Source organism: Sciurus vulgaris (genome assembly GCF_902686455.1).
Source record: "Sciurus vulgaris genome assembly, chromosome: 2".
NCBI classification, from domain to species: Eukaryota; Metazoa; Chordata; class Mammalia; order Rodentia; family Sciuridae; genus Sciurus; species Sciurus vulgaris.
The window spans coordinates 49,493,077-49,506,716 of record NC_136462.1 but is presented as its reverse complement, the minus strand read 5'-3'; the positions used below and the strand labels follow the sequence as shown (position 1 = coordinate 49,506,716).

Here is a 13,640-nt window from a genome sequence, read left to right as displayed (position 1 = left end):
TTTTGATCACAGACATCTTTGAGAATCTAATGAAAGCAAAGTAGCCTCTTCCCACAAACTTCCACATGTGCACACAAAATTTTAATATCATGTTGAAGGGAGGGGTCATCCTGAGATCTAGCAATTCCAGGGAATTGCTACTACTGAATATTATACAGGAAGATAACCTAATACATAAAGCTTTTGATATTCATACACCCTCTAATGAGACTGGGAAGGGTACCAGACAGGCAGCTGGAGCCTAAAGATGCAGGTGAACACTGCCTCCCACACCTTCAGTCATTAACTGCTCCATGGCCATAGTGGCCTGATTTCAATAATTGTCCATCACTGCTTTGTAATTCTGAGATACCAAACCCTGTGCCATTTCATTCTTACCATGATCTCAACCCCCTCATCTAGCCTCTGCAAGCTGCTTTGATCTATTTTAGCCATTATTGACAAGAAGACATCCAGTCTGCCCTTTAATACCATCAAGTGATACAACCCAGGACTTCCCAGGGCAGGTCATTCCAGTTTTAGACAAACCTGAAAAACTACAAAATTCTTTTCTAATTTGACTAGCCTGGTTTTTGGATATTTTCAAAGCTGTCTTACCTAAATTTCTCCTCTACTACTTGCCAACAGGTAACAAAATAGTTTTTTTAGAAAGTACCTAATCCTAAAAATAAGGGGAAAAATACATTTAGCTTATTTTTACCCCTCAGAAAAGTCAGATTTATGCTGAAAAGGCAAGCACTTTTTATTTGGAACTTAGACACAGAAGGGATCAGAACTGGTTCAATTCAAGAATGATGCAATTTTAATATGCATAGCACCTCCTATCTTGTTAGGTTTCTTTTCTCTGAATAAAAAAATTAAAATGCAATCACTGAATTATAATTATAGTCACTTAAAATTAACATCAATTCTATCTACAAATGGTGTATTCTCTATATTGCTATTTATGACTGTGATTTCATAATAAATAGTTAAATCAATGCAATATAAATATAGTAGAAACCATTATTTATTCATTATAGCCTGGCTTTTGAGAATTTTAAGTTGTCTCATTCACCTTCAATACCTATTTTTGTTGCAATATGAAAAAAATCTATTGAAATCAATGCATTGATAAGGTCCACTTAGCAAACATAAGGCAATCTCTGACACAAAGCTTGTTTTCTTTAGAGAACAAAGGACATGTAAGCAATTATACTTATTTTCATCCTTAAGTAATTTCACAACAATGTTGAACAAAAAAGGTTCAAAAATATTTTGTGAAAAGTGACTGATCTATTCAAACCAGATAAAAAACTGTTAACAGACAGTTAATTGGGTAAACTAGCAAAATCTAATTTTTAAAGAGTTATCTAGGAGCTCTCTTTCCTGGGCTACATCTCAGGGACACAAACAATGCATAGTTCTAAGGAGGAGTCTACCCTGTAAGGAGCTTCCAGTTGGTTCTTCAATAACTAAACCTCCTGCAGGGGTACAAAGCAAGTCCAACTAAATGAATTCCACCTTATTTTGCAAATTGTATTAGACTGTTATTTCAGTAAGTTTACATCTAAGTATACAATATTCTCTTGGTAAGAAATACATTTCTACTAAAAACTGCTTCTCTGCTTTTCTAGAGTGACTTGTAGAATATGGTGTTTAAAAAAAGCAAAACAAAACAAAAAGCTCCAGCCTAAAAAGACAATACCACACACACCACTTTATCACAACTGCATTATATATACAGAAGGTCTTTTATAAGCTCAGGAAGGCAGTCCTCTTAAGCATTTAAGATAAAATTTTCTATCTCATCTATTTAGTTGAGTCTTCCAGTTGAAAATGGTTTCATCACAAATAAAACGTACAGTGCAAAATTTTCTTATTGTAAGGTATCCCATTATTTAAAACTGAGTTAGAATCAATCCAGTATATATTTGTTCTCATGAAAATACTACCAACCTCAAATCAATTTAATAAAATTTGCTGTCTAACATACAGTTCTTTCACTGGTTTGCTACTAATACAAAACTCAATGCTCGAAATAGCTTACTTGGAGCACAGACTAGATACCAAGCCTGTGAAGCACTGCCCCACCCCTATGTAAGAGTGGATGACTGGAACATTTTAATGCACTCCATCACGTAGTAGTTCAAATACAGAAACTTCATACTGACCACAGTAGTTCCACATTTTCCAATACTTTTCTTAAGTGGATCGTGCATTATCCTCAATACCAAAGTCACCAACATCAGGTACACTGAAGAAATGGATAATATCAACCTCCCAACATTCACCTGCACACTTTTCTCATTACTTTCAACATGAAGTCGGCAAAGGTAAAGAATTAAGAGTTCCCTTGCCTCCCGTTACTACGCAATTAAGCCTATAGAACTGGGAGGCTCAAAATGCTACCTTATGAAAATTCAGAGAAACAAAACTAAACAAGACGCAAAGGGAAACAGGTCTATTTGCTTAAATACTGACAGATTTTCACATTAAAAAAAAAAAAAAGAAAACATTTTCGGGATGCCAAGGTTTCCAGAACCCGCCCCTCCCCCCGTCTTACATCTCCACCCCTCCCCCTCAATTCTGGGAAGTCGTTACTTTGACGCTGTTGGGACACGCTACTCACCGAGTTTTTCCACCAACTTAAGCATCACCCCTCCGATGTGCACCTCCCCGGTCACTCTCAGGGTGACATCGCGGTTCAGGTCTGTCACATGGACACTCAGTTCCCACGTCCCATCCGCGTAGCAGCCATCTGGCATCCTTATCCCGTCCAGAGCCATGGCTCCTTCCTGCGAGCGCAGAGGAAATGGCTCTCGTAAGCGTCACTCCCCCAGAGGAAGACAAATCCCACTGAACTGGAGGAGTCGGCCGCAGGGTAGGAGAATGTGGAAGACACGGGGGTTTTCGCGCAAACTCGGGAAGCGACGGCTGCGGGGCCAGGCTGTCGGCGGCACTCCGCGCCCGCGCCCGCGCCCCTGCCCCGCTCGGCCCTCGGCGGCCCCGGCACCGCCCGCCCGCCCGCCCGCCCCACACCGCTCCCGCCTAGCGGACCGCAGCGGCTTCACCTGCCGCCGGCCGGCCTGAGCGCCTCGGCCGGGGGAGACGCCGCCTGGGGCTCCGCACTCCTCCTCCCCACCCGCGCTCCCTCGGATCCCAGCCGAGCCGGCCCCTCACCGCGCGATCCTCGCGCTCCCCGGCCCCGGCTGGCGCGGCAACAGGCGCGGGGGCGGCAGCTAGCGGGGTGGCGGCGTCCGCGTCGCTCCTCAGCCGGCGAAGGGCTGCCTCGCGACCCGAGCGGCTAATGGAGTCCCGTCGTGGCGGCCCCTCGCCTGGCTCCCCGCGCTCCACCCCTCTCTCCCCGCCCCCCAGCCCGAGTCCGGCAGGGGCTGGGCGCGCCTGTCCCTCCTCCTCCGCCGCGCAGAGCCGCCCAGAGCCGCTCGCCGGACTCGCGCCCTCCGCCGCCCTCCCTGCGGTCGCGCTTCGGGAGGGGGCTGCGCGGACTCCCGGGACGGGCGGGGCAGTGGCGCGCCCCGCGGGGTGGGAGCTGCGCGGGGGAGGCGGGGGCGCCGGCGGCGGCCGAGGCAATCTCAGCCCAGAGGAGTGCTGCCCTTTTATGGAAATGAAGGACCCAGCGCAGGGACGGAATCCAACATCCGGGCTCTCGGCTGCGGGACCTGAGGAGGGGGAGCGAGGGGAGTGCCGGCGGCCTGGGCGCTGGTGGGCGGCGGGCGCGCCTTTCCGCGCACGGGGCGCGGGGGCCCGCGGCAGTGTGTCTCTACTTCCAGCAGGAGAAGGGGGCTTGTCCGTGAGAAATAGCCACAGGAAATTCCCAGGGCAAGGTCTTTTTCGGGATCAAAGTCCTCCCGCCCCTTCCCCATGCCTGGAGCGAGTCCAAGAGTCCCGGGCGGCGAGAGGTGCCGCACCCCGGGAGTCGGAAAGAGTCTGGGATATATAAACTTTAAAAGGTAAATGCCCAAGCCAGCTCCGTGAACCTCCCACAAAAGAATGAGAAAACCCAGAGGGAGGTGAAGCACCAAATTTGCTTTGCAAGCAATGTCCGGCATTATCAGCAACTCCTACTGGACTCCCAAGTTTGCATGCGTTCTTGACCCATTCGGATGGAATCTCCAACCAGATGCGAGTCAAATACTTCCTCCGACGCTCATACTTGAGGTGGGGGAAACCTCTTCCCCAGCCTTTCCAGCAGTTTATAGGTATTTGTGCATTTTTATCTGCAATTTAGAGCCAAACGTCTTAACGTTTTTAGATGTATGTGCATCCTCTACCTCATCCGCAGCCACACCTTGAAGGAATTTTAATAGCTCTGGAACAGTGCCCGCAGATAAGGGGAAGAAAACACTACCTGTTGAAGACTAACTGGTGATGGAGAACGGACCTTCTGCTTCCCATTTCCACTTCCCCTACTTACTGTCACAGCCCTGTGTTGAGGGCACTGTTTAAAAACAACCAGGGAAACTTGCTGGCAAACGCTAGCAAGAGGAAAAAACAACAACAACAACAACAACAAAACAAAAACTTCTTAACATAAGATACAAAACCCCAATTTCAAAAGGTTGATGGTCTTTTCAAATTGTCTCAAACACTTGGAAGGGGAATCTGCCAGGCAAATAACCCTTTGTTCATCAAGGCAACTAGGAAAGGAGGGTAGAGGCTCAAGAAAGGGGTGGGACCCATAAAGGAGTGAAAGCAAAGACATGCAACATGCAGTCCGATGCCAGAGGTTTGGCGCGCTTCCGCGCATAACACACACACGCGCACACACACACGCAAATAGGGAAAACCACTATAGTGATTTTAGCTAGTCATCATGGAGAAACTGATGCCTTCTCTCTAGCCTTACCACTCTCCAGTTATTTCTACTCAGGGATGTTCCATTGACTTGGAAACAATATGAATGTCCAGGCAGGAAAGAGGGTTTATGTAAATTATGGTGTTGAAAATATATGGGGAAATTTTTTTAATTAAAGAATCGCTTGCTAGGGTAAAAAAAAAAATGTACAAAACTGTACATGCAGTTGTAAAACCAAGAGCTCATCTGTTTTTAAATATGAAAAAAAGAAAAAGACTGGAAGAAAATACACCAAATGTTTATCTATCTAGGTGTTGAGGTCATGGGAAAATTTTTTCTTCTTTATTTTGTACAAACTCAAAAACTCTGCATCTAGTACTTTTCTGTCACCATCAAGAATTGCATCCCGTCCCCCCCAAAAAAGAAATTGCATCCAGCATCACAATTTCTCTGTACATTACATTGTATTCAAATGATAGACACAATGGGTAGAACAACTACTGGATTCTTGGGCAGAATTTCCAGAGGTTTCCTTTTGTGATTTTAGTATTCCTAAATAATAGGAATAGGAACTACAAAGTCTTTGCATTGACCACAAATTTACAAATAGGTGGACACAAAGAAAATAGAAAATATGCTGGTACCAAGTCAACACAAATGTCAAAGAATCAGTAGGAAGGAGTAGATCAATCTGGTGGAGGGAGATAGCTCATTATTGGAGAGAACTCCACTTTTTGAATTTACCTTGTTTTTTAATTTCCTCACCGTATACCTAAAAGATTTATGGCAATGTATAAGGATGAGATAGCAAACATTCCAAGTGGCACAAAACAAGGAAAAGGTGAGGGATTGGGTGGAGGTTTAGGGCTTAGGAGGGTAGGGTAGAGATTTAAAATGGAACTGAGTATGAGCACAAGAATTGTACCTTAAAGACCTGTGTTCCAGTAAGCTCCCAGTAACTACAGCTTCTTAAACATGGCTTTATAGAACCAAAAATACCCATGTCCTTTCTAAATATTCCCTTTTCTTTGACAAAGTCATTGAAGTTAACTGTCATGGCTCAGAAGCTAGTTTTAAGAATCAGTTTTCACAATCTGGTTATTATCTTACTTTTCAGTGAAAATTACTTTCTAAACATTCCTCCACCATACCACCTACTACTCTACTCTTTTTTAAAATTTTTTTTCATAGTTGCATATGGACAGAATGCCTTTATTTGTTCATTTTTATGCAGTACTAGGGATCAAACCCAGTATCTCACGTGTGCTAGTCAAACGCTCTGCCACTGAGCTATAGCCCCAGCCCTCAACTCTTCTATCTTTAAAGCTTGTCCACAGAATGAATGTTTCTACATGTAGTGATGTGAGTTTACCATTGTAAATAACTGTCCTATTATCATTTGAAATAGCTCAATTATAACTTTAGAAGAGACTTTATTAGCTGTAATGTCAGCAGAATGCATGAACAATGCGATGCAGAGGGAGGTAGGGACCCCAAGTGAAGTACCATTGGAGAAATAAGCATGGGTGCGGCTGGGTTTTTCAGGCCTTCTGAGTATTTCAAATTACTGCTTGCTTTGAACATTAAAGAGGAGCCAGTCTCAAGTCTCTGAAATTGGGATTTTTTTTTTTTTTCCTACTTTATCTAGTGAGGTCTTCAAGTACATTTCTTAAATGTTTACCTCCACCTGACATTTTCAAATGTATTTAAATGTAGAATCTTATCTGAAATCCCCCACTAGAAAACCTCTAAGACATGCAATAATTGTGGTACTTACATCATACTGAAAAGTAGCTGAGAACTCCAGTGTTTGGAAGAACAGCTCAAGCATTGAAAGCAGCAATATCCAAATAAGGTCCCAAGCACTGGACTTAGATTTAGACCAAATGATACCTCACAGATCTGCCGTCAAATGCAGGCCTGGAGTTTGGTGATCCTTAGTTTTTTCCTGGAGCCTACTTATGCAGTGTTTTAAAAAGTTTCTTTCTTTTTTTTTTTTTTTTTTTTTTTTTTTTTTTTTTTTTTTTGTTTTTAATATTTATTTTTTAGTTGTAGGTGGACACAATACCTTTTCTTTTATTTTTATGTGGTGCTGCGGATTCAACCCTTGGCCTCACATGTGCTAGGCGAGCACTGTACCACTGAACCATACCCCAACCCCCAAAATAGGTTTTTGAGCTGGATAGTTTTTCTATTAGAGGCATCTGGCAGTTCCCAATATGCCCACAAGCCAGGAATCATGTTCAGCCATTTGTTGTTGTTTTATTTTTGTTCGTTGGGCTTTTGCTTTTTCAGTGTTGTTCTTGCAGTGCTTGGGATCGAACCCAGGGCCTTGCACATTCTAGGCCAGCCCTCTATGATGGAGTTCTATCCCCAGCCCTTTTTTTCTTTTCTTGAGCCCTCCTTTTTTTTTTTTTTTTTTTTTTTTTTTTTTTTTTTTGTACCAGGGTACTTAATCACTGAGCCACATTCCCAGACCCTTTTATTTTTTTATTTTGAGACAGGATTTCTAAAAAGTTTCTTTCTAAAAGGTTAATGCTTAAAAGAAGGAGAGAGGTTGGAGGTAGGAGAAAATTAGAGAAGTTTTTGTATGAGCATGAATGTGGGGGGGGCACTAAAAATTTGATTTGAAGCCAGCAAGATGAAATGTAATGAGTTATTCCTGGCAAGTACCAGGTGAGCAGAATTCCTTCTTTGTTTTGGGGATTGCCAAAAATGGAACACACTGATAAAACTACCAAGGAGGCAGAAATCAAGGGGAGTGGAATATGAACTAAGAATGGGATGGAAGGCTTCAGAGCCCGTTTTGATAGAAAGGGTTCATCCTTGTTAAAAAGTGGAAAAAAAAAAAAAAAAAAGACTGACAATCAAGAAACAAGGAAGATTTGTTAAGCATAGATCTGTTTTCACATATACCAAGATAACAATGAAATCTGTACTTCAGGGATTAAGAAACACACTGCTTGCATTTATTGCTTTAGTCACAGAAAGGTTTTTCTACAAAATCTTGTGGGTTGTGGTACCTTTTTGTTCTCCCTCATTTAAGTCTGAATACCAGGATATCTTGCAAAATATTCTGAACCTTGACAAAAATATGAAATGTTCATACACACTCATAACAATGTGGTAGTTAGTTGTGCATAGCAATGTTGGACACTGAGATAAATATTTAGGTGTATAACATGTGGTGAGCTCTTAAGGAACATCTGTTTAATGCAGGAGGCTTATATTTAAAACATCAGAAATGATATCTACATATGAAGAGTGAAAGGAAACTACTGCCTCACATCTTATACAAAAATTAGCTAACAATGGATAAGACTATAAAATTCTTAGGAGAAAACAGGACTAAATCTTTGCAATCTTGGGATTAGACAGGGACTTCTTAGATAAGACATCAAAGCATAGGCAACAACAACAAAAAAACTAAAAAACTAGTTAAATTTAATTTTTATAAAAATATTGTCGTATTTCAAATGACAGCATCAAAAATGTGAAAAGCCCTCAGAATCAGAAAAAAATATTTGTAAATCATATTTTAAGGGAAGAATGGAGGAACGGGTTGTGTAGAGGGAAATGAGGGGAGGAGAGGGGGCGAGGGGAAGGAAAGATAATGGAATGAGACAAACATCATTACCCTATTTACATGTATGACTACACAAATGGTGTGACTCTACATCTTATACAACCAGAGAAATGAAAAGTTGTACCCCATTTGTGTACAATGAATCAAAATGCATTCTGCTGTCATGTATAACTAAATAGAACAAACAATAAAAAAACAAACAACAACACAACAAAAGAAATTAATGTCCTTATTAAAGAACCCAAGGGATAACTAGAGGGCCTTACGGTGCCCTCATCAGAGATGAATCTGCCAGAGTATTGATGTTGGACTTTTCAGGATTCAGAACCATGAGAAATGAATTCTTTTGATTATAAGCTATCCTGTTTATGGTATTATTATCATTGTTATTATTTTTAGGTACTGGAGATTGAACACAAGGTTGTTCTACCACTGAGCTACATCTCTAGCCTCTTTAGTTTTTATTTTGAGACAGGGTCTCACTAAGTTGCCCAGACTGGTCCCAAACTCACCTCCTGCCTTAACCTCCAGAGTTGCTGGGATTATAGGTGTACATAACCATGTCTAGTTCAGTTTATTCTATTTTGTGATAGCTACCACATAACAAAATACGAAGCCACCCTATAACACAGTAACTTTACTCTTACATATATACCCCAGAGAATTAAAACTGCTCATCCACATAAAAATTTGTGTATGAATATTCAAAATATTTAAAAGATGGAAATAACCTGAATGTGTGCCAAGTAAGGAATGGGTAAAACAAAATGTGGTATATAACCACACAATGGGATATTATTCAGCCTAAGAAATGAATGAAGTACCAATGCATTCTTGCCTATCATGTGTGAAGCACTGGGTGTGATCCCCAGCACCACACACACACACACACACACACACACAAAATACATGCTACAAAATGGATGAACTTTGAAATCATACTAAGTGAATGAAGCTAGACACACAAGCCAAGTATCACATGATTTCATTTATGTGAGATACACACAATAAACAAAACCATAGAGGCAGAAAGTAGATTAGTGTTTGTCAGGAGCCAGGCAGGGGGTATGAGGAGAGAGTGGAAGAAATATTAACTGGTGCAGTTATTTTGGGGGTGATAAAAGTGTTCTGAAATAGTTGCTCAACTCTGTGACTATAGCATAATTTATAGAATTGTACCCTTCGAGAGTAAATTTTATGGTATGTGATGATATCTCAATAAAGCTATTATTGTTTTAAAAATCATTCATAGAAAAATCATAGGGGGAAGAAGGAAAAAATACAAGGCTACGCTGTGAAGTACAGGTCCATTTTCAGGACTGTGATGGTCTAGATTCTGGGAGAAAGGTCATTAATGCAGCCATGGAATGTTCTACAGAGACAGAACATGGATAAAGCTAAGCAGACCTGAAGAAGTGGATGGAGCTAGATCTCTGGGGAGGAGTGGTATGGGAAGTCATGAGGCAGACATGAGCCTGGCATGCTCACCAGGCAGGAGAAGGAAGAAATGTCAAAGAAAGGGGGTGGGAGGGGAAGGGGAGTCAGCATAGAGGGAGAGGAAGGGGAGTCAGCCTAGAGGGAGGTCAGAGGAGGGAGGATTGAAGGTTAGACTCTGAGGTGAAAGCCCCAGAGCCATTTGAAGGTTGGTACATCACCAAAACAATATTCAAATAAACTTCATCTGGTAAAATTATGCATGAGGTGGGGCAGTGGTGGGGGTTGGGGTGGGTGCAGGAGATTTCAAAAGAATTACCAAAAAACTTCTGTGCATTTCCGAAGTTCCAGGTGCTATGTGGGCACTTTAAATGTTCCTCAAGATAACCCTGAGGATTTTTTTTTTTTTTTAAACTACTATCCTTACTTAATGGAAGTTAACTGATGGTTATCAGGTTATGTAATTTCTAGGCCTCACAGCTAACATGTGGAAGAACTGAGATTAGAATTTAGGTCTAAAAAAAGGTGGTCAGAAATGCTTCAAGGTTTTTACATGTAGGTGATGAAAGAACAAGTGGAGCCACTGAACTGGGAAATGGAGGTACAGATGTTGAGAGCAGCTGATTTGGGGAGAGATGAGGAGTTTTTATAAAGAAGTATGGAACTTGGGGTGAAAACATTATATCCAGAGGGAAAATTTAGAGGACAATTAGATAAATAAGTCCATCAGGCTTGAGAGAATCAGGTCACACAGAAAAATTCTTACCAGAGTGGGAAGCCTTAATGGATGGCTTGAGCCCCCAAGGGAGGCTGATTATTGGGTAACTGCTCCCGAAAGGCAGAAGGACAGAAGCAAAAGCAGGAAGAAGAGTCACTTAAGGTAACAGAGAAGAAAGGATCAGAGTTGAAAAGAAAAAAAAAAAAAAAATCTGGTTAGTCCAGTATCAAGCAAGCCAAAAAAAAAAAAAGTTCAAGAAAAGGTGGTCAGCAGTATCAAATGATGCAGAAAAATTTAGGAGAGAATAGTGACTGGCAAAAACCACTGTTAACCTTGAAGGAGACAGTTCTAGAGTTGCCTGAACAGGTTTCAAGGAATTAAAGAAGAAAAAGGAAAATTTGTTGGAGAAAGGAAAGCAAAAAATAAGAATGTAGATTGGATGGACAACAGAAGCAAAGGTGCTTTTTCAAAATAAAGAATATCTGTGCATGAATAAAGATTCAGGAAAATATAAGGGGAAAATAGTTCAAAATCAAAACCAAGATCTCTCACTAGGATAATTTGAACGATTCAGTGGGAGATCAGAGTGGTCCTTGCCAAAGCAGAAGAAATATACAACCATTCTCAAGGATAGGATTGGGTTTTTGGAAGACTCTGACGGTCTTAAAATAGTGGAAAGGCACAACTGGATAGAGACAATCAGTGCATATGCTTATTTATACAAATACTGTGGGTGTTAGTCAAGGAGAGGGTGGGGCTGTTTGAGTTATTGTGCTGCTCTGATGGACGCCCTCCAGGAGGTCAGCTCTGGGCCGGATGTAAGAAAGGAAGGATGTGATTGAGAGATTACCTCAGTACATCCAGGACAGAGAAATTCAGAGGCCCAGAAGGGAATACCAGAGGTGACAGCAGAGATGTGATTTTGCCCAGCCTAGGGGTGCTTCTGGGGATGAAGACCGGAAGGCCATAGATCAAGAGGCTAGCCTCCATACTGCCTCCATCCTACAACACACTATAAGCTCCACCCTGATCCTTGTTGGCTTATTAGTCAACCAGCTAGGATCCTCCCTGATTTCAGTGTTACTAATGGTCTAGTTGGTTCCTTCCAGTTTTGGGTGGCTGTTAAACTACTGACTCCCAACCCCTATTCTGAGGAATGATCTCCAGGGTCTGGTCTGCCCTTTCCATCACAATGCTCTCTTCCAATGCACAAACCCTCTGTTCTTCCCAAGCCAGGAGTGGCAGTTCCACTAAAAGAGCCAAACCAGAAAGTCACCTGCAATTGCAATTGCCCTGGGGCTAACTCAGTTCTGTTTGGAAGGACAAAGGTGTTTTTCTCTGCTAGGTGCTCTGAGGGGACAAGAGACCTGACCTGCAGCTGAACATTGCCATCTGGTGCCTGGGAGGTGTCATTGTAAACCTTTTCCCTTCCTTGAGCTAAATTTCAATAACTAAGAACTTAGTAAGCAAGTGGAAAAAGTGTCCCTGCAACTCTTAAAATATGAAGTAATGGTGGAAATTCAACAATATGCTACAACATGGATGATTCTTGAAGCCTTTATATGAAGTGAACTAAGGCAGTCACAAAAAATCAAATTCTGTATGATTCTACTTATGATTCTATATGATTCTACTTATATGAGATACTTGAGTAGTCAAAATATAGAAATGGGAAGTAGAAGGGTAGTTTCCAGGGGCTTGGGGAACAGGTAATGGTAGGTTATTGTTTCATGGGTATAGAGTTTCAGTTTTACAAGATTAGAAGTTATGGAGATGAATAATGGTGATGGCTGCAAAATTTTATAAATGTATTTAAATAACACTGAATTGTAGATTTAAAAATTGTTAAGGTAACAAATTTTATGTTATGTATATTTCACCACAGTAAACACTTTTGAAGAAAAAGTAAGCTTTTCTGTTTTGGATCTTAACTTCCCTTTAGGACTGCCCTCTTGAAGGTAATCTATTTCCACATGATCAATTCTTTCTGCTTCACCTAGTTTTCCCTTGCTTCCAGATCATCCCCATCACCATATAAACAGATTCTATCATCTCTCACTTAAAGACAGAAGGAAAAACCTCTATCTTGATCACATATATCCCTCTACTATCTATTTATTGCTAATGGTTTCCTTAAACACAAACCACTCAAATGAGATGCTTATGTGTAATATCTTTACTTTTTAAATTCTAAATTACTTAAAACATCCTCAAATTGATCTTGGAAGAAAAAAAAAGAATATTCATCCTCAAATATGCCTCTTTGGACTAATAGTTATTTTTTGAGTTGAAGACAATGAAGGAGCAGCCAACAGAAGGAAAGCTCTCTCCATTTAATCCTGCTTCTACCCCAGACACTATATAAATTCTCCTTTCCTGGAGATGACGCTAGACTTTTATTGACTCAAATTTAGCACCAGAGGAATCCGCAACAGCATTGACTTCATTAGTTTCCCCCCCCCCCCCAATACATTTACCTTCTCATAGTGGTTTTTTTTTTTTTTTTTTTTTTTTTTTTGGCGGTGCTGGGGATTGAACCCAGGGCCTTGTGCTAGTGAGGCAGGCACTCTACCAACTGAGCTACATCCCCAGCCCCTTCCCGTAGTATTCTACCTAAGACTGCTTCCCTTTGTCCCATCATTTCTCCAGTTTGTTTTTGCTTGGGTAGGGATCGAACCCAGCACCTTGGACATGCCAGGCAAGCATTCTACCACTGAGCTACACCCCAGCCCTACCATTGGTTGTTCTTTTTTGAAGATGCTAAATAAACCAGAGCTCTGAGCTCCACCACGCTTGGGGTTGTTTTCCCATAAGGCTTCTCCCATGATGGGCACTGCATACATTAATAAAGTTGTTTGTTTTTCTCTTGTTAATCTGTCTTTTGTTATAGGCTTCCCAGCTAAGAACTGAGGGATTAAGGAAAAATTATTTTACCACCCTGACACCTCTTTTCCTACTATTCCATTGAAACTGTTTTAATATCACCCGTGATCTCATGTTGCAAAACAAATCATGCCTTTTCCAGACTCTTCTTCAGCCTTTTCTAGATGTGTGTCTTTTCTCTCTTCCTAGATGCTTGTTCTTCTTGGAGTCAGGACATTTCC

The 13,640-nt window shown here is 41.5% G+C and overlaps 2 protein-coding genes across 7 annotated transcripts in view; one reads left to right on the top strand and one right to left on the bottom strand.

Annotated features, from left to right (window-relative positions):
* Window positions 1-3,314, bottom strand: part of FERMT2 (FERM domain containing kindlin 2) — an 84,282-nt gene extending 80,968 nt beyond the window's left edge. For 5 of the 6 annotated variants that reach the window (XM_079121074.1, XM_079121075.1, XM_079121077.1 and 2 more), the window contains exons 1-2: window positions 3,163-3,314; window positions 2,612-2,777 (exon numbers count right to left, since the gene is read on the bottom strand). In XM_079121074.1, the coding sequence (XP_078977200.1) occupies window positions 2,612-2,768 (157 nt within the window). In that variant the 5' untranslated portion in view covers window positions 2,769-2,777; window positions 3,163-3,314. The remainder of the gene's footprint in view (window positions 1-2,611; window positions 2,778-3,162) is intronic. The other variant, XM_079121079.1, reaches the window with a different exon arrangement.
* LOC306653621 (uncharacterized protein) lies at window positions 2,872-7,410 on the top strand (the record flags this gene model as incomplete). The annotated part of the gene is made up of 3 exons (XM_079126649.1): window positions 2,872-3,066; window positions 3,146-6,764; window positions 7,303-7,410. 2 exons carry the CDS (start codon window positions 2,872-2,874, stop codon window positions 3,941-3,943), a joined length of 993 nt encoding a protein of 330 aa, XP_078982775.1. The 3' UTR covers window positions 3,944-6,764; window positions 7,303-7,410.
* Between the last annotated feature and the right edge of the window lie 6,230 nt (window positions 7,411-13,640).